General features: G+C 50.2%; 1 protein-coding gene across 1 annotated transcript in view; it reads left to right on the forward strand.

The window, feature by feature from the left end:
* The window catches only part of Alk (ALK receptor tyrosine kinase), a 733,404-nt gene that overhangs the window by 674,234 nt on the left and 31,754 nt on the right, over positions 1-27,416 (forward strand). Inside the window, exons 12-22 of the mRNA XM_038319976.1 lie at positions 573-735; positions 10,940-11,090; positions 16,906-17,037; positions 17,740-17,884; positions 19,539-19,721; positions 20,924-21,022; positions 21,541-21,693; positions 23,142-23,246; positions 24,550-24,736; positions 26,351-26,441; positions 26,542-26,606. Coding sequence (XP_038175904.1) covers positions 573-735; positions 10,940-11,090; positions 16,906-17,037; positions 17,740-17,884; positions 19,539-19,721; positions 20,924-21,022; positions 21,541-21,693; positions 23,142-23,246; positions 24,550-24,736; positions 26,351-26,441; positions 26,542-26,606 — 1,474 coding nt within the window. The remainder of the gene's footprint in view (positions 1-572; positions 736-10,939; positions 11,091-16,905; positions 17,038-17,739; positions 17,885-19,538; positions 19,722-20,923; positions 21,023-21,540; positions 21,694-23,141; positions 23,247-24,549; positions 24,737-26,350; positions 26,442-26,541; positions 26,607-27,416) is intronic.

Consider the following 27,416-nt stretch of genomic DNA (forward strand, 5'->3'; position numbering starts at 1 on the left):
CTGTCTGTTGTAGAATGTAAAGGCCACTCATTGCAAACCAGGCTTAGCTGGCCTAAACAGGTCTTGGGTTGTCCCATTGAGAGCCTGTTGCCAAGAAAGTATCTCTGGACATAAAGCCTTATCTGGAGAGCTTGAGGCTTCCTCTTCCTACCTGCAGGGTCCCTGAGCCGAGTGTGGGATGGTAGGGCTGAGACTGTGTCCAGTTGGCTCTTTCTAACCACTCAAGGCCTAGATGGGGACGCCACTCCCTCTCAGGGACGGAATGAGTCTGTGGTGCCAGATGTATCTTCCTGTGCCCCGCCCCCTGCTGTCCCGCCTTGTGGTTGGCTACATTCCTCGTGATCTAAGTCTTTTCCATCTTCATGTCTTCCCGGGCACATGAGCCAGGTTCTGGCCCATAGCAGCCTCTTTACAGAACTATCCAGTTTGAATGACTGATCGCCTTTTCTTCCCACAATCTCGGGACCTTCTCTGAATTTATGCCTCAAGCCATGGATCCCACACCTTGAAGAGAGCCCAGGGAGGCCTGTGGAGGAGGTAAGCAACTGACTGTCTCTCCTTTTATGTCACAGTTCACTGGCTGTTCACCACGTGTGGGGCCAGCGGGCCCCACGGCCCCACACAGGCCCAGTGCAACAACGCCTACCAGAACTCCAACTTGAGCGTGGTGGTGGGGAGCGAAGGGCCCTTGAGGGGCATCCAGATTTGGAAAGTGCCAGCTACTGACACCTACAGGTATGTATAGTGATAGACTGGCTCCCCTGAAGAAGACTGAAGTCCTATCTGGGGGTTGCATGTCCCTGGGTGCCCAAGCATGCCAAGGGCCACAGAGTCTGGTCCTTTAGTGGAATACAATGGCTGAAGACGGACTGTAGCAGCAAAGATGTCGTTTGCCTTCGAAGAAGCTCACAGACTGTTAGTGGAGCTGATAAACATACGAGCTGTCTTCAGAATTATTACTAATTATAATTAGGGTAGACACAGGAAGCTAAGTGTCCAGCTTGACTGGTTTGGGTTTCACATGTATGGGGGGCTGGGGCCGTGGCGGTTACATGTTCATGTGTGTCTGGAGTTTTCTGGCCCCGTGATGATCCCAAGAATGAGCTCCACTTTACATTTGAGGCAGGGTTTCTCACAGAGCCTCGCGCTCACTGATTGGCTAGGTTGGCTGGCTCGTTAGTGAGTTCGGGGTCTCCTCCTGCAATTTCAGGGCTCCAGGGGTCTGCCTGTTTCTACTCCCACAAGTGCCACCAAGAACGCCTAGTTTTTCATGTGGGTGATGGGAATCCAAATTAGTCTCTGGACTGGATTGAGCCATCTCCCCAGCCTAAAAGCTAATGTTCTTTTTTCTTCCGTGGCCCTTCCGTTTTTGTGGGAATCACGACACTCTCAAAGTTTGTCGTCGGCCCATCACAGCCTCACAATTTTCCAGCAGACCAGGCAAGAGTAGACCAATCCCAATGTGCCACCTTGAGTCTATGGTACCAAGCAAAGCTAATGGTGAGATAGTAGGGCTGGTTAAGAGCCAGGCTTCAAGGGTCTATCTCTGTAGGCAGGCTCTTGATTGGTGTGAATTCTATAAAGTTCCCAGCTAAGCTGATAGGTCCTGTGAGGATCACTGAGTTGTACCAAATCCCGGACATGTCTGTGTGTCCTCAGGAGGGCTCCGTGATGGAGGTAAGACCAGTTGCTGGAGGCTCAGAGAAATCCAGAAACAGCCCCAAACCTCAGACACCTGAGAGTGAGCATGGCCTGGCTGCAGCTCCTTCTGCCCAGCGCTGTCAACTGCGCTAAGAACATCACCGTTATGTGGTGCTGATGTTGATGCTCCCCGTGGCTCTCAGAGCATCCCTCTCCCACCCAAAACTCTTCTCAGGTTGCCCTCTTGTTTTCCCTTAATGGATCTTGCGGTAGGCCTACCTGGGGGGGGGGGTCTTCCAGAGAAAGTTCTGGGTGCCTTGTAAGTGTTATTCTGGACGAGGATATGAGAAAGTTCCATCCCTCCCCACCACCCTTAAACATCCCAGAGATTCCAGTCGTCCTTCTGTGCCACACCAAGCAAGCCAGACCTCCCAGCAGAACCTCCATGCACGACAGGGCAAGGAGAAAAGGAATCCTGGGGAGAAAGGGACAGAGCAGGCTGAGGACCTACCAGGTGTGTCTGTGCCTTGGCATTGCTATGGTTATTACCAAGATGCTTCATAGGGAACAGTGAATCAGAGGTGCTCCCAGCCCAGAGCAAATCCAAAGCCACATTGAGAATCACTTGTCTCTACCGTAAAGGTCACCTTCAGGGCACCTTTAGGAAGATAGTGTGAGTCGTGCCCGTTTCCAGATGTACCCAGATTGTGGGCTTTCTTTCCCCATATTCCATTTCCTCTCCATCTGAGACAACATGCAGATTCCCATCACAGGGTGTGTGTGTGTGTGTGTGTGTGTGTGTGTGTTAGGGGTTTCCTGGCCTTTGGGTAGAGAAATCACCTGGAGAAACAGGAGGAGCTAAGGGCAGAATTTCTAAGAATAAATGTTTCTCACACTCTTCTGGTTCTCACACTCATATGGGTCTCACACTCACCTGGGTCTCACACTCCTCTGGTTCTCACACTTACCTGGGTCTCACACTCACCTGGGTCTCACACTCACCTGGGTCTCACACTCACCTGGGTCTCACACTCCTCTGGTCCCCTCTCTTCAGCTGAGGACTTTGCTGTGACTTTTCCAGGCCTGCCCTACGTTTTGGAAGAGGCCAACCAGACCAACTATACTTACTAAATAATAATAATAAATTCATTTCCTATTTATTATTAATCACAGCCTGTCTAATTCTAGTGGGGTTCTGGTCGGTATGAAACACACAGTCTTAGCACACTGTTGACGGAACAGCTGCCAAGATCAGACAGCTGTTAGCATTTGCCTTGGGAGAGGATCCCCAGCCCCAGCCTTGTCCGGCCGTTGCCTTCCTGGACACATATGCACTACACTTTGAAGTGGTCAGGTTAGTAAAGAGAGAGTTACGATCTGGCCACGTTAAAACGGGAAAATCAAAACAGAAAGGGAGGTTGAGTTTTTGCCTTAGTTGCTGTTGGATACTAGAGCTCAGCTCTAACACATGTCCCTGCCCCTCACCTCATTCCTGACCCCAGATGATACTCAGGGCTTTGATGACAATGGCTACCATGGTTATACTAACTTAGTAATCTAAATAGATAGTTTAGTGCTTTGCGTTTTAGGTCATATAAAAGTGTCCTCAAGTCTAGCATGGGTGAGGTCCTGGGCTCAATCCCCAGGATGAAAAGACAGGAAGGGAGGGAGAGAAGAGGGTGAGAAGGGAGAAAAAAGGAAGGGAAGGCAGGTGGAGGGGAGTGTAGGGGAGGACAAGGATGGCAAGTGTGTCCTTTAAACTCTATATGGAAGGCCCAGTGATGAAAACACATACACACACACACATACACACACACACACATATATATACACACATATACATACAAATACATACATACACACATATATACATACACAAACATATACATATAAATATACACATACATACACATATACACATACACTTACACTTGATATATGGCAGTGTTCCACATAGGGAACTTCTGGTCCTCACTTTTTCTCCTGAGTAATTATTATTTAATAAATACAACTCCTCTGAGAGGGAAACATAGGCTATTCCAGAGGACTTGAGTTGGAAAGACAAAGGGTGAAATTCTTTGCCTTGCAAAATCCATCTCTCCTGGAGTGTGGCGTTCACTTAGTACTGTCTGGCTGCTACCTGATGCCTGACACCATGATGGCTCCACTGGTCAGGGAGTTGGAAATGGGGGCTGACACTGGCCACTGCTGTGTGCCAAGGTGAGACCTCCTTTCCTGGGGCCTCCTCGAAGAGGTACACAGTTGAAAGGACCTCAACTCTCTTTTTTGCTTTGTTCTGTTCTGCTTTGTGCCTGAGAGTGAACCTAGAGCCTTGTGTGTGCTAAGTAAGCTAAATTTTTCACTCTTTCTTTTGAGTCTCGGTTCACTCAGTTTCCCAGGCTGGTCTTGAACCTGCCAACCTCGTCAGTCTGATCTTCCCAAGAAGCTGGAATTGCAGGCTCCCACTGTCACGCCGCCTGGCTTTCGCCGACTCTAAATTGTATCCTGGGCCTATCTGCGTTGTGGAAGATAGCTGCAAAGAGGGAAAGAAAGGGAAATTGGGAAGAGGTGAGGGCCAGGCTCCTATAACAGGTTCCTAGCTTCTCCGTTACACTGGGGCAAAACAAAACAAGCTGCAGGTCCCAGAGCTGGAATCTCTCCTGCCAGGCGCCTTGTGTATCCCCCTTGACAGCAGAGGGTGGAAGTGAGAGGCAGGTAGAAAGTGGTGACTGTCATCCAGAAAAGTATCAAAGGCTACAAACTAGGGCAGGAGAACCAGGCATGGCAAGGAAAGACTAGGCCAGGAAGGGTTTGGAAGGTGGGGTGGGAAGGATGTTGGCAATGAAGCCCGATGGGGAGGGGTTAAAGAATCAAGGACCTTGAGCGGCCTCTACTCTCCTAGGGAGCTTAACTGAGAAAGAGAGGTGAGGGCTGGGGACAGTAGGAAGTCTCTGCTTTGTGGATGTGATTGCTCAACAATGCCTTCTGGAATGTCCCCAGTCGGGGGCTGCAGTGGCTGAAAGTGGAAAGGGGGCACAGAAGGAACATGAATTTGTGCTAGGCAGAGGACAAGAGCCTTAGCCTAATCATACATGGAGACAGACAGAGTGCAATTCTGAGGCCTGGACAAGGTGGGGCAGGATGGGAAGAATGTGGGGGGGGGGGGTGAGGGAAGGATTGGAGCCAGATGGGGAGGGGTTAGCGAATCCAGCACAGGGAATCAGCACTCCACAGAAGCCAGGCAAGGCTCTGCTCACTCCCTCTCCCTACTCCAGCCTCCTTCCTTCCAGCCTTCCTCCCTCTCTGGGGGCCTGGCATCCTTCTCCACACTCAGTCCCCTCACATATACTCAAAGATCATGTATATAAAAACATTTGTCAAACACAGACCGTGGCTCCTGATATCAGTCTCCCCCCCCCACTCCCCCCTCCGTTCCAGTTCACACGGTCTTCAGGAGGTACCAGATCTCAGGTGGAGTTGGCTGACCTGGCCACAGCTGTTCATGGTGTTCTCCATCAATGACCCTCATTTTCTCACCTGGCTCCAGGGACCAGTGTGCACAGCTGGATAGCATAATTCAACTGAATCACAGATGGCCAGGAGACCTTTCGGGGGGAGGGGGAGCCTCGTTGAGCTATGGGACCACTCCTACATACCTGGCACTAAGCCATTGGGAGCGCACTGTGAGTGCAACACTAAGCTACAGTCCCTACTGTGTGTCGAACGCTGAACCACGTGCTCAGCAGTGACCTATGAGGCCCTTACTATGCGCCCAGCACAGAGTATGTCTTTCAGGACTCAGTGAAGACTGAGACTGGAGAGCCTCACAGCCTCTGGAAAGAGCAGCTACAGGGCAGGAATTCAATAACCGTCTACGATGCCAATCAAGTTCTAGACAATAGTAGGAGAGATGTCACAGGCATGATGAATTGCCAGAGTAATTGCAGATAGTCATCACACAGAGCCCGGAAAGTCGGAGGTGGGGGATCAGGTGAGGATCAATGAGCTGCAAGAAGAATGGAGTTTGGGTCCAACTTCCACCACCCACCAGCCAATGTGACCTTGAACGTTGTCTTCCTTCCCCTCAAAGGACAAATCCATCTGCAGCATTAAGGGTTTCAGAGAAAGTCATTTTTGTCAGTGCATAGAGTTGTGCAGGCCAGGTTGTGAAGGAAGAAATGGACAGCTCCCCACCAAGATGCCCACACTCCCAGGTGTAATTTGCTCCTTCATTACTGCCCCCGGGGGGGGGGGGGGACGACCCTGATGCTTCCATTGAATTGACTGATGCCCATAACAAGCATCATCAGAAAGTTCCTGCTGGCCATGCCCTCACAGGATCTTCCAGTAATCCTGTAGACTGTGTGGGCTGGATCTGACCATCCCCATTTCATAGAGGAGGAAGCCAGTGGGGGAGGGGCTTGCCGAAGGTCCCACCCCAAGCTAGAGGTAGAGCCCAGAATGAAGTGTGGGTCTGCTGCACAACTGGGAGGGCTACAGATGAGGAGTGTGTTTCTCTGAGTGTGTACGGTGGGGGGAGGGGTGGAGTCCTTGCCTCCTCTTCCCCATCGCCCCTCCTAGGTGGGCACCATCCCTGCCAACACGCTAAAACCCAACTGTGCTGTTGTTTCAGAATCCAGCAGGCAGCCACTTTGATCCACTACTAATTCTTTATTTAAGAAAGATTCACAACTCAATTACACCAGGTAACAATAGCTCACAGTCAATAACACAAAACACAAGCCCAGCCAACATCCCGTCTGACCAGGGGACACGGATTGAGATGAGGAAAAACAAAGAAATTACAGCATCAATGCGTTCAGAGCGCTAGCTTGCAATTTCCAGTAAATTGGAATCACTGCGAGTCATTTTCCCCACTTGACTGGCAGGTATATTAATTTCTCGTCATTTGTCAACCGTCGAAAGTAAATTGTTTACCGGGTTTAGGGAGAGCATGTCAGAGGCGGGGCTGTGGTGGTTATTCTGGCGTGGTTTGGCATGGGATGATTCCCTGAATCCAGGCTACGGCAACACTGAGCCAATGGGTGCTTTATCAGAGGACAGTCCCAGGTAAAACTGGACAGGACTGGACCCAGGACCTCTGGCTGTGCCCTGATCTACCCAGCTCTCCACTCTCACTTGCTCATCCCTTCTGCCTCCCAGGAGTGACCCCCAAGAAAAGCACAGGCTGGCAGGGGTGCTCTCTAACAGCCTCTACAGGGGCCCCTCACTGACTGTCCGCCCGCCCTCAGTAGGTCCCATGTAGAATTCTCACCATCACCAATATTATTATTCTCATCCCCTTTTAAACTACCAAAGGGTCCAGAGAAGGAAGGTAATCTGCCCAAAGTCACACAGCTATTGAGTCAAGAAAGTCAAAAGCAAGACGTCTCCGCCATGACCTTGAAGGAGGCAGTGGTTTGGTCTCTGTCCAGTGCAGGGTCAGCACCTAGAAAGAGGAGCTGCACCATCTAGGTGCTCCCTGCCCTGAGTGTTAGGAAAAAAATCCCAAGATGAGCAGCTCCTCCGGCACAAAGAAATCCAATTAGGTCAGATTAAACCATGTTTATTTAAGTGCAGTGCTTTCCAGTGGCCAAGATCATGGCAAGGGAGACAGAAAAGGGGCGAACACATGCAAGCCCAGGACCACATGTTCCTTCTCTGGGTGCCCACTTAAATACCTTCTGGTAGTGCAAATCCTGGCATGCTGGGATTTAGAGTCCAGACCAATGCAACTCCCAGGCCAGGGGGCTGGGATGGATGCCAGGGGCTAGGGTGATGCTCCCAACTTAACAATGAGGAGCAAGGCTGGGATTTGGCTCCAGGTTTAAGTGAAGGCAAGCCCTGGTTTTTTTTCTTACTGTCGTAGGTCACTCTGAGGCAGAACCAAACTTATAGTATTAAGGAAGCTAAGCTCCTAACTCAGAAATGTGTGTCTGAGGCCACCACCGGGAGTAAGTGCCACTCACTGACATCTGGTGGTCAAGCTTTGCTATTGACTCTGGAGACCCTGCCTTGGCCTTGCCGAACTCTCATAGCTTTGCCTTCAGTAGTGGGAGGGGAGGCTCCTACAGGTCAGCTGGGTTTGCTCTGGCCACACTGCCAGGACGATAGCTCATAGCTCAGGGCTCTTGGCAGCCCACCTCACTACCAAGAACTGAGCTGAGATCTGAAGGGAGGTGGTGGAGTTGGATCACTGGACGAACAGGAGAAATGCGAAGGCAGGCCCAGGGCCGGGGGGCGGGGGGTGAAGTCAGGAACAAACAACTTCCGAAATATAATAATTTAGCTAAATTTAAACCTGTGAAAGAGTTCAGAATAATTCATAATGCATGCAGATTGATGCAAATGAGTATGCAAATGATGCAGACAGGAATGAGCTGCCTACCTCTCTGCAGTGAGCAGGATGGAGCAGGACAAGGACTTAGGTAGAAGTTTTCTAGGCAAACTTCATCTCTGGGTGGAAATGAGACCTTTTCATGCAACCTGACCAAGCCCCAGAAATCATCTTTCAAAGCCAATATTATCATTATCTCCCTTTTATATTGCTAAGTAACTCGGGCTCAGAGAGGGAAGGTGATCTGCCCAAGGTCACACAGCTATTGGGCAAGCAGGACAGAGCTGAGGCCTCCCGCACATTTCCATCCTGAGACTGTCCTTCTCTGGAAGCCACGCTGGCCGTTCCACAGTCCTCTGCTCATGTTTCTCTTAGCTGAATAATTCTGCTCCTTCTCCCCTTCCACCAACGAGCCTCTCCCCGCCCCACCTCTGCTTTTTGCCATCCTCAGGCCTTTGTCTCTGTCACTTTTAAAGACAGGAGCTCATGTAGCCTAGGCCGGCCTGAAACTATGTAGCTGAGAATGGTCTTGAACTTCCCATCCTCCTGTCTCCACCTCTCAGGTGCTGGAATTACAGATACATGCCCCTACGTCTGGCTTCAGGCAGTGCTAGGGATCGAACCCAGGGCACGTGTGTGCTAGACAAGCCTAAGTACATCCCCAGCCCACTCCTCTTGTCCACCCCCCATCTCCCCAATCCAGGGCGTGTGTGTGCACGTGCATGTGCATTCCCATGTTTGTGTGCACAAGACTCCCGCAGAGATCAGAGGAGAACACGTATTCTCTTGAGACAGGATCCCTTACTGAGCCTAGAACTATGGGGGCAGCCCCAAAGCCCCAGCGATCCTCCTCTGTCCACCCCCCACCCCACAGTGCTGGAGTTACAGGTGCGAATTTGAACTCATATCCCTAGGTGTGCACAGTGAGCTCTTTCTCATCAGCTAAGCCTTCTTCTCGGCTCTCTCTTGTCCATTTGCAAGGTATCAAGAGTGTTTGTAGAAGGTCTACATGTTCAGAAGGAACTGGTGTGTGTCTTCTTGGGCCCCTCTTCGTTAGCACTCGTATGTCTCCCAGCTGCACACACGGGAGAGGAAGAAGTGGACCTCAGTCCACCACTGGCCAGCTGTGCGGCCTCAGCTGGCTTCATCTCCCTGAGCCTCAGTGTCCTCGTCTTTCAAATGAGATTAGCCACCTTTACCATGCACCGGCATACATCACAACAGGCACATCAGAGCATGCGCCCTTCCTTCTCCAAACCTACAACTTCGCCTTCCCCAACACTAGCCATCAGCTGCCGCTGGACATCAGAAAGGCTCCCTGCCTCTTCACCTTCGATCACACAAGCCCTGACTCATATTGTCTACCCTTTGGTCTTGTCTGAGAGTCCTCCCATCTGTCACCCCCAGCACAAAGTCACCTTCCGACCTCCAGTTCACCCCCGTGCCTCCACCTCTGGCGCCTGTCAGTCCTCTGGGCCTCCTGGCTCTGAGAATCTGATGGTCCCTATTCTCTGTGGGCATTTGCAGAACCCGTCATCACCATTACATCATCTCTCTCTGTTTTGAACGGCCATGTGGGTTTGAAAAGGAGTATGACATTGTTCCTCTATTGGAGAAGAGGCTGGGTCCCCAAAGGGGGCAGCAAAGCTCTAGTCTCAGAGCCCGGCAGCTGCCTCCACAAGAGAGAGCCACCCGTTTGGTGAGGTCTCTTTGCATTTCCCAGTTTCTTCAGAAGCTCCTGCAGAACCTGGAATCCATCTCAGGTCTCAGCCTGATGCCCATCCCAGCATCTAATAAATGCAAGCAGGTGCCTGAGCGGCCAGCTCAGTCACGAACGCCAGATTCGACTCGCATTGCATGGAGAACCCAGGCTCTTATCTGTTGTTTTAGAAAGCAGCCGTCTCCGTTGCATTAGAAAACAGCTGTCCCCAGGACTGTCCCTGCCGAAAGGACCTGGACTTGAGAGAGACTTGAGGGCGGGTCTCTACATGTTCAGAACATGGGGTGTTTACAGAGCCATTGGAATGTGGACAAAACTGTCTTCCATCTCTTGCTGGTTTTTCATTAACAAACCTTGCAACTGAACACACAGGGACGTGAGAACCCTCCCTGGGCCCCTGGCAAGCATCTTCAGGGAGGCATTTGTTAGTGTTTGTCAGTCGATATGCTGACTGTCTTCAAGCCATTCCATTCCTCTGCCACGGTTCACAAATTGAGGTTCCCCCCATCCTTGCTTGGCTTCATCACAGCTATCTCAGCGGCAGCAGATCTCATCCCACCTCCCCACGCTCTGTTTTTATTTTCATCGTGATCAGTTGTTCGTTGTCTGCACAGATTGCTCCAGGAGGAGGTACTGCTGGGATGGGATAAACAGTCTGGGCTGATAAGTAGCTCTCCTCGGATGATGCTCCCTGTTTCTGGGCCCCGAGGAGAGACTTTCAAACTTCGTAACAAGCCAGTTTCTGCTAGCTGCTACAGCCCTTCACACCCATTAACAACAAACACTTACTGAGCGCCTATTGTGTAGCAGCCCTGGGGACTTCAAGGCTGAATTCCTTTATCAACCACAACACTTGTGGGAGAAGAGAGCGGGTCTTTTCTTTTTCCAATTATGTATTAGAAACAGGAAGGCGGTTTGTCTGGGGTCTCATGGTCTTTTGATTCTGGGCTATGAAATCCCATCCCGAATAGGGTCTAGGTGCTCAACCCCTTCCCAAACCTGCTCTTTCCCTATCTCACTCTCTGGAACATCTGGCTAACCCCTCATCTTTCTACCTTCCTAACCCTGTGACTCAGTAACTCCACCACCCCCACCCCGGACTTCGACTGCTTTCTCCCAACAATGCGGAGTGATCTCCCTCCTGGAGAGGTGCTTGGGCCCCTGAAAACCCGTGGGTTGGCAGGTGGCAGGGGACCGGTCCCCAGCCACAGTGGGAGTCATCATGTTTTGATCTGTTGCAGCATCTCAGGCTACGGAGCAGCTGGTGGGAAAGGCGGGAAGAACACCATGATGCGGTCTCATGGCGTGTCCGTCCTGGGCATCTTCAACCTGGAGAAGGATGACACGCTGTACATCCTTGTTGGCCAGCAAGGGGAGGATGCCTGTCCCAGGGTAAGCAACTGGAGCAGGGGCTTGTCCCAGCACCAGGGGAGGTGTGGGTGACCTCTTGGGAGGACAGTAACCTCCCATGATCCTTCTGGGGGACTCACATTCAAAGTCTTGCACCAGCTCCTCCTGTGAATCCCCCTCCTTTCCTAGGGCCATTTGATGCATGAAGACACAGGGAATGTAGGCCAATGGGAGTTTTATAGCCCTATAGGAGCCACGGCTGAAGCTTAGGTCTCATAATTGACTTAAAGCCAAAGGTCTGAATCCTAAATTGACCAAGGGAAGATGTTCTCCACGGAAGTAGAAGAGGGAGCCCCCTTCTGAATGCCTTAGCTGATACTCTGTTGTGCTGTATTTAGTCATATTATTATGAATAGTGAGAAAAATTAAAAGACTTTACAGTCACTCAGAATTAGACGTATGACCACATGTCGCTGTACATACAAGGAGCAAAAAGTGTCCTGAAAGACATAGCTTCAGTAGCTGTGCTTCTTAGTATGACACTGGATTGGGGTGGCCACAAATAGTGTCCAGAATGGTCACATAAAGAATATTCTCGGGCCTGGGATGCAGCTCAGTTGGTGGAGTGTTCACCTAGCTTGCACAAATTTTTGTTTTTCTTTTTTTTTGGGGGGGGTGGGTGGGTTGTTTGTTTCCCTGAGCCTGTAATCCCAGCATTTGGGGGATGGAAGAAGGAGAATCAGAAGTTCAAGGTCATCTTTGGCTTTGGAATTTGAAGTCAGCCTGAGATACACAGGAACCCCTAACTCTCTCTCTCTCTCTCTCTCTCTCTCTCTCTCTCTCTCTCTCTATATATATATATATATATATATATATATATATATATATATGGCCTTCAAGGCCCATCCCTAATGTCCTGCTTCCCCCAGCTAGGCCCCACCCCCAAGCACCCCACCACTTCCAAAACAGCATCTTCAACAGGAAAACAAACATTCAGACTATAAGCCCGTAGGGGATGTTTCAGAATTAAACTTTATAGTCCCATTTTATAAATGAGGAAGGGGGGGAACCATGGAGGTGAAGGAACTTGCCCAATGCCATTCACAAAGTGGCCCAGAACTCTAGAGCGTTTGTTTTGGCTGCATCCTACACTTGTCTGAGCCTTGCTTTCTGTGACCTTCTTCCCATTTCCACTTATACAGCCCATTGCTGGACAAGCCTCTGTGATCGCAAAGACAGCCTGGCATTGTGTCTCTAACCCCGCTGGGGTGTCTACCAGTCAAAGACAAGTCCAACAGCAGGATCTGAGAATGCCCAGAGCAGTTGAAAGTCAGTGAGGGCTCACTAGAGAGCAGATATGGAAGCCCCAGACACCCCCAGCTGTCTGGCTCTTGCTTCGCCAGTGTTAGCAAGGTGGCAAGACCCTGGCAATGCTGGATATGGCAGGAACTCAGGCCCCAGGATGGCAGATTATCCTGCTTGAGTCAGGCTAATGCCTCCCTGAAGCATAGCTTTGCTGGATCTTCTCCGAGAGTTGTCCCAGCAGCCTTGGAGGACAGACAGGGAGCAGGGACTACCAAGAAAGCAGTTCAGTTCCACAAAGAAACTCAGCTCCAAATAGTCAAGTGATGGTTGTGAGTTCAGGGGGCAGCAAGTTCTCACTTCCTGGTACCCCACTCCTCCCAGAGTTAGCACAACATTGGAGGATCTAGCCTGGTGTGTACAACCTCCCGTCTGAGAAATGCCTCCACTCCAACTTTTATTTAGGAACTATAATCAGGATTTTGCAGGCTGTTATAATATATTAAGTCATTAAATTACAGACTGCTGTAATTTTCACAGGAATTTATTGAGTGCTAATGTAATTCCTTCATCTAAGTAGAAAGATTGCATTGACTTCTGCAAGGGACTTTTACTTGATTGGATTGTAATCAGTTATGGCTTTTCACAGGACTGTGTCCTTTTTTTTTAAATTCAATTGTAATCTACTTGCTCCTCTAGGTTGCTGCACTTTATCATTCTTATTAATCAACCTACTTGTTCCCAAACTTCGTGGACACATAGGGAGCGTTCCCGAGGGGACAGGAGGAGGCCATCTCAGTCCTGAGCAGAGGGAAGCGCCCAATGCTGGTCAGCCAGGCATGCCATGCACACTTGGACATGGGAAGGTTCCTCTACATGCTCCCTGTGGGTCATTAGGCAAGAAGGACATGCTGTCTTCAGACATTGTCTCCACCTCCAATTTCCACTAGGAAAAAAAAATGAGAATGAAGTAAACTCTAAGAACTAAGCTACTACAGTTTAGCTGGCCAAACTGCCCTCTACCTGGTGCCTGGCCATGCCAAGCTCCTGGAACAGGAAGTCGGCTCCCGCTGCTCCTGGAAAACACCTCTGCACAGAGAGAGAGAGAGAGAGAGAGAGAGAGAGAGAGAGAGAGAGAGAGAGAGAGAGAGAGAGAGAGAGAGAGAGAGAGAGAGAGAGAGAGAGAGAGAGAGAGAGGGAGGGAGGAAGGGAGGCAGAGACAGAGAGACAGAGAGACAGAGAGACAGAGACAGAGAAACAGAGAGACAAGCAGAGACAGACAACAGAGAGATTGAGAGATAGGGACAGAGAGAGGCACACAGGGAGCCAGGCAGAAACAGAGAGATCCTATTTCCTACAAGGTCTTGCCTCCTAGCATGGGGTTCTAAATCAGGCTTCTTCTACAAAAGCACTACTGGCATCTTAGAGTAGAGTTTCTATATGGCAGAGAGGTGCCTGCCCCTTGTTGTGTGTGGTGTTTAAGAGCAACTGCCTCCTCCTCCACCAGCAACAACAAGCAAATGCGCCTCCTGGAAATCCCCACTGCCCCCTGGATGGCAGAGTCACTAACCTAACTGTCAGGCCCCATACTCTCACCCATCAAATACCAAGAAAGCCAGCGCCTGAGCCAGACAGTCCTCAGTTCATTCAAAATGATTCCACAAACATATACTGAGTCACTATGTGTGCCATCCATCATTCTAGAAAATTGAACAAGGGAGATCCTTACACATAACTTACACACAAAACACTTCTAGCAAAGAAAGAAGGAGTTGGCCATGGCCCAGTCCCTGAGGTGAGGGTGTGCCTGTGCACCTGAGGGGAGGAGGAGAGGAGCAAGCAGGTAGATAAGAGATGAGGGCCAAGGAAATAGACTGGGCCAGGCCACTGTAATGGCACATTCCACATCCTCAAAGCCAAATGATGATACAATAGTATGTGCCGGCAAGGTCTCACCGTGGCTGCACCGTGAAGCTTGGATCTCACAAGGACAAGGAGTCAAGCACCAGAGTCAAAGGCTACTTCATCCAGCAAGAGATGCTGGTGGCTTAGACCAGAGTGGCCAAAGCGGAGGTGGTGGGAAGTGATTGTTTTGATCCTGGGAATGTTTGGAATGTGGAATTACAAGGGGCTTCCTGCCTGATTATATGAAGAACTGAGAGAAAGAAAGGTCAAGAGGCACTCCAAGGACTAGGACTGAGTAGCTTCTGTCACATGCCAGAGAATGCTGCAGAAGGGACAGCTTGGGCTGGGCTCACTCCTGATATCCCAACAAGTCTGAGGTCCATAGCCTGAGCTACATCATGAGTTCTAGCATAGCCTCAATTACAAGTGAGACTGTCAAAAAAAAAAAAAAAAAAACTCAACATATTTTGTGGCAAGGTCACGAGGTTAAGGTCAAATACACTGACTATGGTGATCTAGTAGACAATAGATGGCAGGTAAACAACAGCAATAGACCTCTGGGGTTTAAAAGAGAAGTCCAGGGAGGAAGAGATCAGCCAGCATCGAGTTCAGACAAGGGCTGAGATTGCCTATGGCGTGATACAGAGGTGAGGAGGGACCGAGGATGAACCCTGGTTCCCCAGCATTTAGAGATTAGAAGGAAAAAGAAGAGAAGATAACAAGGAGCCAGGGAAGGAAGAGGGACTTGGGGCAGGGGACATCCTAGGAATCAGGGGACGTGCACTTTCTCTGCCAGAGGCTGCTGCTAAGTCAGAGGGATGCTAGCTGAGAATGGATCATTCCTTGGGCGCCCTTTGCCCTGGTTTCAAGGGCTACATGGAGCAGGCACATGGAAGACTGGCCATCGTCAAACTCCATTGTTCTTGCCCAACACTGTATCCAAAGTCCCCAAAATCAGTTCTCTCAGAAAAAGCATCCCCAGGATATGGAGGTCACACTGCGGGCTGCCAGAGCAGAGACAGAGAGAAAGACAGGTGTGGAAGTCAGTCTTCTGAGCTCTGCTGGTTCACACCAGACAACCCTTTGGCTTATAGGTGGAGGAGAGTCCAGGTCCCTGAGAGCCTCATGAAAGTACTGCTCACCGGGCAGCCCCCATGCTCTCCCCCTCCTCTTGCACGCAGCCTTGGGGCAGGCACGCTGCCACTCATTGCTGTCCCAGAATTCTTGCTACAGCTCTGAGCATCGCTACATATACACACGAGGAAAGTGTTTAGCTCTACCCCAGCAGTCCAGGACTTTCCATGAACACTAAATCCACCCTAAGAAATGTCAAATTATTTCCATCATTAAATCCAAAATGCCATAAAACAAATTGCATCTCGGCTGTTTATCTGGAAATTTCTCAAGTACGCACTGCTGGCACTCCTGAATTCTTTAGCATAAGGAATGGCTCAAGATGGATTGCCGTGTCCACTGGCTGGTTATGCAGCGGCGTTTGATGAAAATTTGATGTTTTATTGGCTTTTATTCCATTAAGTGAAAGGAAAGTAATTTTCTTCTGAGGTCAGTCTGGTGTTTAAAGAATTCATCTGAGCTGCAGCAGCCAAACCAGGTGTGACTGTTCTTCAGCGGGTAGACTCTTCCTCCCAGTATCCCAAGGTTTTGTGTTACAGACATCCCAGCATGGTCACTCCCACATTCCACCAGGAGCCTGTGGGGTCCAGAGGTGAAGCTAATGAAATGCTAACTCAAACACCTCCCCACCAATGTCAGTGGCTCGCCTCCAAGTCACCACACGGTTGTTGCTGTGATGTCGCTGTTTCCATCCCGCACCGCAACTAAAGACCACTGGGTCACCCAAAGTGGTGCTAAGTGTAGCTGCTGGATCCCAAGGTCCGCTCCCTCTTCCACATGGCAGCCAGGAGACTCTACCCTCTTCCTGGCCTTCCATGTTGGAGATTTCTAGAAACAAGAAATGGGACATTAGGTAGGAGGAATGAAAATTCCTCTATTGGGTTTTGTTTATTTGTTCTGTATTTATTTTTAATTCCCTGCATAGTACTGCAAAACTGAAACTGAGAGAGACAGAGACAGAGACAGAGAGAGAGAGATCCTTGACTCCTCACTCCCAGATCTAATTCTGATCACGACCAGGCTGCTCGTCTAATCCCCGCAGTTACCCCAATTCATATACCCTAAACCCTGTCTCACAGCCCAGGGTCTTGTCTTCTTCAGCAGCATCAGGATCCTCAATGGTCCCTCTCGACTAATAGACTTGGTTTATCATGAGAGCCTTAAGCCTTTCCCCACACACCCACTTACCTCCTTTCCTGTGGGTCATGCTACTCTTTCCTCTTAGGATGACCCTTCTCTGTCCTGAATCCTTTCCTGCACTCCAGAGCCCACCTAGAAGCCCCCTCCTGCAGGCAGTCCTCAAGCTGCAATCTATCTTCCTAGCTTCTCATAACATTTGTATGCACGCTGGCCTTGTGGCCTTTCTTAACACTGCACAAAGCGATTGTCGTTTGTTTGGATTTGTCTTCTCAATTCAACTATAAGCTGTTTGACATGTGATCAGAACACACCTTCAGCATACAAGGTCCCGGCCTTGGGCACAAACCCAACCAAGTGGTTTGTTTTGTTGGCACAGGCGAACCAACTAATCCAGAAAGTCTGTGTTGGCGAGAACAACGTGATAGAAGAAGAGATCCGAGTCAACAGAAGCGTGCACGAGTGGGCAGGAGGAGGTGGAGGTGGGGGTGGAGCCACCTACGTGTTTAAGGTAAGGTCTCCTCTGAAAGATGAAGCAGTGACTTCTGCCCACCATGATGTTATGATCCCAGAACAAACCTAAATAGAAATCCCCCGGGATGTTCTAGGTCAAGTTAACGACAAGAAACCACGCCCAGAGGGAGTTCAGGTTTGCCTACCCAAGAAAGGCTATCCAGGCACGCTACACCTAGTCTTTGCCTTCAGGGCTCCTTGTCCACCCAGGCCAGGCTGACTTTTCTAACACTTCCAAAGCCAGGCTATAGGCTAAACGCGGAGTTTCTTGCTGGGCGCTCCCCTTGGAGACAGTGTTGCTAAGGGCTTATTCCTCAGTTTGTGGGGGTCCAAGAGATGACTGAAAGTACAGGAAAGGGCAAAGCAAGACCTGCTTCTTTCTAATCACCAGCAACAGGACCTTCAAGAACTTCAGAGAAGGGGTTGGGGAAACAACTCTCCAAGATCCATCCATTTGTAACCCAAGAGGTGGGTAGCCTAGCCTAGTGGGCTTGCATCACGGATTGGACTCGAACTGATAGAGAAACTGATCAGAGAAGGTTACTATCACATCAATTTGGGGCTCTCAAACCCCCACAAATGGAGAAGTCACCCCACTGGCCTGCACACTGATAAATTTAAACATTGAAATGGGGGCATAGTGTCTCCCTAACGGATGCCTAGCTCAGTCTCTCCATCTCTGAATGTCTCCCCTGGGCAGATGAAAGATGGAGTGCCTGTACCCCTGATCATTGCAGCCGGTGGTGGTGGCAGGGCCTATGGGGCCAAGACAGACACGTTCCACCCAGAGAGACTGGAGAATAACTCCTCCGTTCTAGGGCTGAACGGCAATTCCGGAGCCGCAGGTAAAGCCTCACCCTCTCCCAGAGATCTCTCAGGGACCCTGAAGGCATGGTTGTCACTGTTCCCACTGATGCCAATATCAAGGGAAGGGGGCAGGCATCATCCTGCTGCCTCTGAAGCTATCTCGCTAGCTTGAAGCTTGCTGACTAACCCTAGGAAGATCCAGCACCCCAACCCTTCAGTTTCTAGAGCTGACCACCCCCCCATACACACACACATTGCCAGGGGCCTCAACCCAGATTTGCTTGCCATTGTCATGAATTGGAGGGTGTTACCCATCTGGGCTCCGTTTTGGAAGCCTGGCTCCTTAGCACTAGCCTCCGGGCATCTCTACAAGAAACCCTGACTCCTTGTGCCCTTCTATTGCGCTGCTCTCTCTGGGCCAGGGGGACCTCAGCCAGTTCTTCCAGAAGACTCCACCTTGTAGGTTAACTCCTACAGTTCCAGGGTGTACACTCATGAAGTGACTCTATTCCTTCTGCCTGGGTTTCCAGATCCCACTGAGATCATCTACTGGAGTCATTGGGTTAAGTGTCGATGGGAATGTCATATGGAACAATAAGAGGGAGAGGGCACTGGACTCTCTAGGGCCAACAGGAGATGAGGTCAAGTGCTAGGGGGCCATATACAGCCTCAATTCTATTAGTTCTCTTTCCAAGAGCACAAAGCAGCCCCTGGGGTTCTCAAAACATATTTCAAGTGATTACCACTATCACAGGGCATCACCCACCCCCGCTGAGCTTCCCTATAGCACTGAAGCAGGCTGAGCCAGGCACAGGGCAGCTGGCAAACAAGAGCTCTTCCTGTCACACCTAACTGGCTCCACACTTGGCACTTGGGGGGATGTTTCAAGCACTCACTCTGGAGGCTTTAACATCAGTGCTCAATGTGATTTGAGTCTCATTATCTCTAAGTTACAGGTGGAGCAACTGAGGCTCAGAATAGGGAGGTTCACACCCTGGATTTTTACATCCAGCAAACAGTGAAACCCATGGAACTAGTTAGACCCTGAGCCTGCAAGAAATCATTGCAGTGACCCAGTAGAGCAGGGTCCCAGAAATCTCTTGGGAACCCTGAAGGCATCATCGTCACTGGGCACTGAGTGATAGGAACTGTTCGCAGTGATGCCAATATCAAGGGAAAGGGGCAGGCATCACCCTCCTGCATCTGGAGCTATCTTGCTTGCTTGAGGCTTGCTGACTGACCCTATGAAGGACCCCAAACCTGTAGGTACTCACCAGTTGGCCACTGAGACAGTGGGCCACATGTCTCATTAAGACGGAAACAGTTACATGAAAGTACACCTTCAAGAGGTGGCAGCCAAGCAGTAAGAAGTTCCACCATCATTCTGCTTGTCCCCAATGTTCTCCAAATACCTACTGGAGTACATTGCCTACTCCTGAGCTAGAGAGACCTGCCAGGAAGCAGGGCACCAAGCCCCACAGCTGTATAGGTACATGGTGTGTCCTAAGCAGTATCCCTAGTGCCAACAGTATGCTACTCCTAGCTTCCACAATGAACTAGGCCCCAGAACAGAGCCAATGGGAGTACCCCCCCACCAACCAGCGCCCACCACATCCTCTTTCCACTGTCCCCAGCTCTATTGCCCCTCCAATCCCGCCAGCTCCTCAGAGAGGCCTCTCATCTCTCCTGCAGGTGGTGGAGGCGGCTGGAATGATAACACTTCCTTACTCTGGGCCGGAAAGTCTTTGCTGGAGGGTGCCGCTGGAGGACATTCCTGCCCCCAGGCCATGAAGAAGTGGGGGTGGGAGACAAGAGGGGGTTTCGGAGGGGGTGGAGGGGGGTGCTCCTCAGGTGGAGGAGGCGGAGGATATATAGGTAAAGATGATTCGTGTTCTAGGTGTCACTCGTTCCCCCTCTTAGTCCTAGGCTCCTCCCTCCCTGTCACCTCCCTGCCAGCCCCCATCCCCCAGTGTGGACTGTGATGTGACTGCACGCTCCCCTCCCCTCTGCCTGGCTTGGGCCCGCCAGAGGTAGGGTGTTGGCTTCTGAGCCAGCATTCTGCCTCCAGGCTTGTGTAGAAACAGCATCAAGATCCTATGTGATCCTTGGTCCCTCGCCCCTTCAAAGCTGAACATGAAAATTGTTTGGCTTTTCAGATGGCTGCATAAGTCACCACAAGGACCAGGCAGCCCTGAAGACCAGACTCTTCTAGCCCCTACAACTCCTTTTGGGGTTCCTGGCCAAGCCAGCATTGAAGGGAACTGGTCTGCAGTTTCATGGGCTTCCCGCTCTCAGTTTTCTGCCCAGCCCGCTAGCTGCTACAGAGCCGGGCTATCCACTATTGGGTGGGAACCACTCCCAGAAGCCACCTCTGGCATCTTCATCCCAAACCTGCAGCAAACAGCCTGTTGTTGATCTCCCCCACTGCCTTGGGAAGAGCTTGCAACTAAGAACCTGGCAGATGATCCCCCCCACCCTCCCCCAGACTAGGATACACTGCATGCCCGCACTGTGACGTTCGTGTCTGTGTTTTGCTTTGTCGCTGTGTGAAAAATGCTTGTGCTAACCACACAAGCTTCCTTTCCAAGCTTTGGGAGGATGGGAGGACCCCGGGGGGAGGAGCCCCGAGATCACCCAGTCCCAGATGAAAGGAGGGACAGGAGCCTGAAGGCACAGCAGCTAATCTCCCCCTCCCCCGGGCCCATCTTGACCCCTAAGTATCTAGAGAGCAACTTCTCCAAGCCACAAGGATGCACCCCAACTTCAAGAGACTAGAACCTTCTAGGCTCTTGTTCACTCGTGCCAGTTAGTACTAGGGCCCCAGCAGTGTGGTAGAGACTCCCCTGGATGATCTGGCCCCAACCTGGAAGGGAAACTGACCCACACACCCAATATCTGCAGAGCTAAACCAAGTGCAATCTCTGTGCCTGGAAACTCCCTTCCCTCTCCACCTCCCCACCCCACAGGTACCCAGTGACCCACAGCTTTGGCAAGAAATGCATGCTTGTTGATGTGCATGTGTGTTGAGACTTGGGCACCCACCTTTTGGGGTTCAACTCTTCTCTGGTTTGCCACAGGTGGCAACGCAGCATCAAACAATGACCCCGAAATGGATGGGGAAGATGGGGTTTCCTTCATCAGTCCATTGGGTATTCTGTACACCCCGGCCTTAAAAGGTACCCCCTCTACCAGATGACAGTACAAACTTAAGCCACTTCTTCCACCAAGTCAACACCTGGACTTTATTGGCATGGGTCAGGACACCAAGGCGTGGGCTACAGGCTGCTTTATGATACAAGTCTTCCTATAGCTCATCTTAGCATATTTTCTGGAAGTTGGGGTGTGTGGTTGAATGTAGGGAGAGGAAGAATATGGATCACCAGGCAGGCGGGTCCTGGAAAATGACCTAAGAGTAGCTAGAACACCTGTACCAATGTCAGGGTCCTGAATTGGCGTCTCTCACTTACACAGAGACAAACGTACATTCTCACTCTCAGATCTGCTCACCAGGGGCTTAAAAATGCTTCACCAAATAGAGATGTTCTTGGATTGGCAGAGGGGCCTGGGGCAGGGAGAATAAGAACCCTCGGCAAGTAACCAGAGATAAAGTTCAAAGTCAGGGAGCTGAGGGTACAGGGTGACCAATCTTCCTATTAATCCTGAGACTGCTCCTCCCCTCCCTGCTTGTCACCAGTGATGGAGGGCCATGGGGAAGTGAATATCAAGCATTATCTAAACTGCAGTCACTGTGAGGTAGACGAATGTCACATGGACCCCGAGAGCCACAAAGTCATCTGTTTCTGTGACCATGGGACCGTGCTGGCTGATGATGGTGTCTCCTGCATTGGTAAGGAACAGCAATGGGAGATGGGAAGAGGGCCAAGGCTTGAGCCAACTGAACAAGCCCAGCTGATTTCTAAGTGTCTTGCCCCTCTCTTGCTCATGTCCTACACAAAGAGACCTTGTACAAAAGGTGGGTCATCACACCTTAAGGGGTCTCAGAATTGCCTATGCCCTTCTCTCAGCTAAGAAACAAAACCTCAGACATCTTCACCAAGGGGCTAGACATTCCTTCTCCACCCAAGTACCCAGCAACAGGGATCCCGAAGCTCTCCTAAGATACCCTTGGTTTAAGGAGTTTCAGAGCCAGGCCCGTGCCTTTGAGCCTCCGGCATATGGTTCCTGACTGGACCCAGTCTTTAGCACACACATTCCATAAGGATGATACTGTCTTTGAGTCTTCTCCAGATTCAAGAGCTAGTTGTTCTGATCACACAGATAGAGCCCTAAGCCTGCTTCCCACGCTGGGATCCCTCTTCTACACATGCTCCAAGTCTCCCCTGAGACATGTCCAGGTCAGGTGAGGGCTTACAGCCCTGTAATCCCAGTGGAAACAGAAGAATGGAAAGTTCAAAGCCTGTCTGCCACAGAGGGAGTTCAAAGTTAGCCTGAGTAACTTAATCAAAGCCTATCTCGAAATAAAAAAATAGGGAAAGATCTGGGGATGTAACTCAGTGGTAGAGTACCTGCCAGGTGTACACTAGACCCTGAGTTCAATCCAAAGGGAGATTGTGGGTGGAAGAAGGAAAAAAGGAAAAGAGAAAAATAAATACAAAAAAAATGGAGAGGAGTCGGGAAAGGATAGGGAAGAGGATGAGAGGAAGAAGGAGAAAGGAAGGGGAAAGAAGAAAGAGAAAAGGAAAGAAGAGAGGACAGGAGGGGTGAGGAGAGGAAGGGAGAGGAGAAGGAAAGGGGGTAGAGGTAGGGGCAAGGAAGGGAAGGGAGGTGAGGGGAGGAGAAGATAGGGATGGGGAGGGAAGGAGAGGGGTAGCTTTTTGAACCAGATTATAGCCTGGCTAGGAGGGGGCTTCCAGAACCTTCCCCTGTTCTGGGACCATAAAATCCCACGTCTGGGGATGTCACCAAGGGACTCTACAGCTGGGTCCTACTGAGTGTGGAGTCCCCTAAGGTCCCCAAGTCTCTTCCATATCCACTTCTGTTTCTCCTTCTGTCCCCATCCCATCCTTGTGCAGCTGACATTTGGGACCAACACCCAAGATTGATATTCATCCCTGTTGAATTTTCCCTCTACCCCAAAGCTACTTCTGGGAGCCTGTGAAACCAGGATGAGCCTGCTTAGGGCCCATGGTCCCCTGAAAAGGGAGGTGTGACAAGATCTCCAGAGACGGGAAACAGCAGGTGGCTTTTCCAGCTGGGGAGGGTATTTCTGACTTGGGACCTGCTCAGAGGAGAATCAGCATGGTGGTCAGTGCCCCATCGGGACCTGTCTTCCAGTGTCACCCACCCCGGAACCCCACCTGCCGCTCTCACTGATCCTCTCCGTCGTGACCTCCGCCCTGGTGGCCGCCCTTGTCCTGGCGTTCTCCGGCATCATGATCGGTGAGTGTGCCAGAGCCCTGGGGTTTCCAAACCAGGGCCCACAAGAATAGAGTCTTGGGATGTACAAGGGACACCGAGGCATCACCCTGCCCCACTGGGTCCCAGCTAGGTGAACTACTAGACCAAGTAAGAATAGAAACATCAACCCTTTACCCACCATAGATTCTGCAGTTTTAGAGAGAAGTCTCTGATGCGGATCTTTGACCCTGCATGGCCTCCTGACTGCCCACAGGGATGGACACCCTTCAGTGGCCAACATGATGGAGAAGGCTCTTTCTGTACCCTCACCTTCACTGCAGCTCTTCTTTGCTTGAGGGAACCCTGGCCATGACTGGGGCCGCTCCCTGTGTAACAACTCAAGTTGAACTAGCCAGGTCTTCCCACCCAACCAGAGAGTGAAAGCTGGTTTCTGAGCCTTTTCCATCCAACCAAGGTGAACTAATCTCAGGTCACAGAGGTTCAAAATGGACCATCGGGCTGTATGATGCCCTGACAGGCAGAGACAAGAAGCTAGGCGGAGGGAATGTTCTAGAAGCATGCAGGCAGAATCATTCATAGGAGACCTGAGATACCTCTGATGGTCATTGTGGGTCTCAAAATGCACCCCAAGAACCTCACTAAAACATCCTTCCATTGTGTGGTCTCCCTCATGCCCTAACTAACCCTTCCCTGTATCATTCCTTCTTGTCTAATGGATCTCAGCCTTCTCCCTAATCTAGCAAGTCCACCTGTGAGGACTTCATTTTCAACTTGACACTGTTTAGAATCACCTGAGATCATCTCAATGACAGATTGTCTAATTTAGGTTGACTCGTAGGCATGTCTGTGAGCAATTTTCTGAAATGGATTAATTGACATGAGATGACCAAGCCTAAAGCTTGGCGGCACTATTCCCCCCAGGTTCGGGTACTGGACCTGTATTTAAAAAGAGAGAACGGGAGATAAGTGCAGTCGTACGTGCATTCCTCCTCTGACCTTGATGGTGGATGTGACCAAACCACTTCAAGTTCCCACCTGCCACCGTGGCTCCCCCAAAAGATGAGCTGTCTCCTGGGACTGGGAGCTAAATAAACCCTTTCTCCCCAACATTGCTTCTTTGGGGCTATTTTGTCACCAAAACAGAAACAGAACACCATCCCCATGTGACACGGTCAAATCTCCTCCAGTGAGGCGTTTGTAAGCTTCAGGCTTCCTTTCCATGATGAAGGGATACCTTGATGTACATCATCACTTGATTAGCATCGCTAACAGTGACAGGAAATTTGGCCCCGGCCCCCTCATGACAGATCCCATCTGTCTACAGTGTACCGCCGGAAGCACCAGGAGCTACAAGCTATGCAGATGGAGCTGCAGAGCCCCGAGTATAAGCTGAGCAAGCTCCGGACCTCGACCATCATGACCGACTACAACCCCAACTACTGCTTTGCTGGCAAGACCTCATCCATCAGTGACTTGAAGGAAGTGCCACGGAAAAACATCACCCTCATCCGGTGAGCTTCCTGTCACTGCCCCAGGGCTGGACAGTTTCTCTGGGCCTTTGACTCACTCCTCTAGCCACAAGGAGCATGAACAGCCTACCTGGGGTACACCTGCAACCTCAGGGAGACAAGGCTCATGGGGACCTTTGGTTATTTCTACCCTTTGTGTGTTCATACAGTTTATGCAATAATGAGGATAAATTGATGGGAAGAACAAAGGTTCTCAAAACCCATTATGCACCCTGTCCTGAGGATTTCCCTCTATTCTCCGAGTGCCCAAAATACCTATCATTTTCTCTGTCGTTCACTACAACCTGTGAGTGAACAACGCTTCACAGCAGGGAATTGTCAATCGTCCGTCCCTATTCCCAGGAGGTGTCACCCTCTTCCAGACCAGAATCATCTCTTGCCTTTGTCCCGGGCAGTACCGGAGACTCACTAAATAGTTACTGGATGGGTAAACATTTGACCATCTTCATGAATCCCTAGTTAGATAGAACCTTCTGGTCTGTTTTCTGTTTGCAGGGTAGGTACGTTATAAAGGAAAGGGGTTTGTTAGGGCTCAGAGTTCAGATCCAAGGTCTCCAACTCTAGCCAGTGATGACCTTGCTGCCAAAGCCTGAGCTGGGCTTGTGAACCCGCGGATCCACCCTTGGGAGGCTCCACCCTAATGCCCTTGTCTCCTCTAATCACAACACTACTTTTCCATGTTTGTTTGTTTGTTTGTTTGTTTGTTCAAGACAGGGTTACTCTGTAGCTTTGGAGCCTGTCCTGGCACTCACTCTGTAGACCAGAGATATGCCTGCCTCTGCCTCTACCTCCCAAGTGCTGAAATTAAAGGTTTGCACCACATTCTTGACACCTCACAGTCAGGATCCCTTCTCGGCCTGTGAATATCAAACCACCTCCAAATCTCAGCAGACCTGTTCTCACCAGAGTTCAGATAAAGAAACGGAGGCTTCGCTAGCAGAGAAAAAAATGAGTTTTCTCTAACAGAGTCTCAGGGGTTGTACAAACCACACCTCAGGGCAGGTCCAAGGCCAGAAGTCGATGGCCAACACAAAACAAACTGATATTTAGGGAGGGTTTTCTTTTTAAACCTTACAGGTCTTTTGCTTATGTATTATGGTTTCCAGTTTTGTGTTTATAGGGGATTTCTCTGAGTCTATTTGCATTTCTTATGCTTTTTCTTTGACTCTTCTTTTTTCTGTTTGCTGTTTTGTTTTGCCCTATTCTAGTTTGTTGATTTGTTTTCTTTTTTCTTTCTTTTTTTAGATGCTCGCTTATTTTTTAATGAGAGTAAGAAAGGAAGGATGTGCATTTGGGTGGATGGGGAGGTGGCAAGGATCTGGGAAGAGTTGGGGGAGGGAAACCAATAATCAGAATATGTTGTATGAAAAGCTATCCATTTTCAATTTAAATAAAAGTAAAATAAGATAATTTTAAAAGAAGAAAGTAAATAAATGGAGGCCCAGAGTGACACAGCAAAGCCAAACTGAAGGTGTAACTCCTGAGCGTACCAGCCTTGCCTCTTGTCTGTGACACCGAACGTGACACTTATCTCAAGGACCCCAGCTCCTGTGGCTCACTTAACTATCTATGCCTTATCTTGTCTTCTCGGTACAGGGGCCTAGGCCATGGCGCATTTGGGGAGGTGTATGAAGGCCAGGTATCTGGAATGCCCAATGACCCAAGCCCTCTACAAGTGGCTGTAAAGGTGAGGGGTGGTTCCACCTTTCGCCTAGCCTTAGCCTGAGGTCCCAATAGGCTACAACCCACAGCTCACAGCTGTTGTCTCCTCCCGCCCTTCCTTTCAGACACTGCCAGAAGTGTGTTCGGAACAAGATGAGCTGGATTTCCTCATGGAAGCTCTGATCATCAGGTAAAGTCACAGAGACCCCAGCCACTCTCCCCATCCCTTGAGGCATATGAAGGTCTTCCTAATTGATAGGTATCTCCAGGGGAAATAGGGTATGTTGGTCCCAGCGTGACCCCCTCCCCACCATCCAACAAGCAGAAGGATCCCTGAAGTGGAAGGACCCCCAGAGATTATCTCAGAAATCATCTGAGTGGCCTAACCACTGATAGCCCTCTGCCTACAACCAGCATCCCAGGGTCGAGCACTGATTCTTGTTCCTCTCTTAAGAAAGCAAATACCTTTCTGACATTAGATGGTATAACCCACCCTTCTCCACCCCCTCCCCACCCAAATTGACTCTTCCATACCTGAGGTCCCTTGTCCATCCCAGCTCATAGGTTCAGTATACAGGAAGGGACCCCATAACGTAATGAAAGATAGCAGACTATCTTACCCCACATCTACAAGGAAGAGACTAACTTCACCCTGAAACTTGTGAGCCTGCACTGAAACTGAGGACAACTACTCTTGACATCAGGTCTCCAAGAGGGAGGAGGCAGACTGTTGCCCTTGATACCTGAAGGAAGCTCACAGCCTCTGCTGGCACTATGCCGCCTCCAGACATCCTGACCTAGGGAGGTGGCCCGGGTCGGTAAAGGTTGAAGTAGCAAGAGATTACAGCCAAGGCTGTATGAGTGATATATGTTATATATGATACATGATATATGTTATACATGGGCTCTGGGACACCAGAAAGATACACACTTGGGATAGCACTTGCTTCAAAAACAATATTTATTTTCCGGATACACACACACACACACACACACACAC

Source organism: Arvicola amphibius, chromosome 2 (genome assembly GCF_903992535.2).
Source record: "Arvicola amphibius chromosome 2, mArvAmp1.2, whole genome shotgun sequence".
Lineage (NCBI taxonomy): Eukaryota > Metazoa > Chordata > Mammalia > Rodentia > Cricetidae > Arvicola > Arvicola amphibius.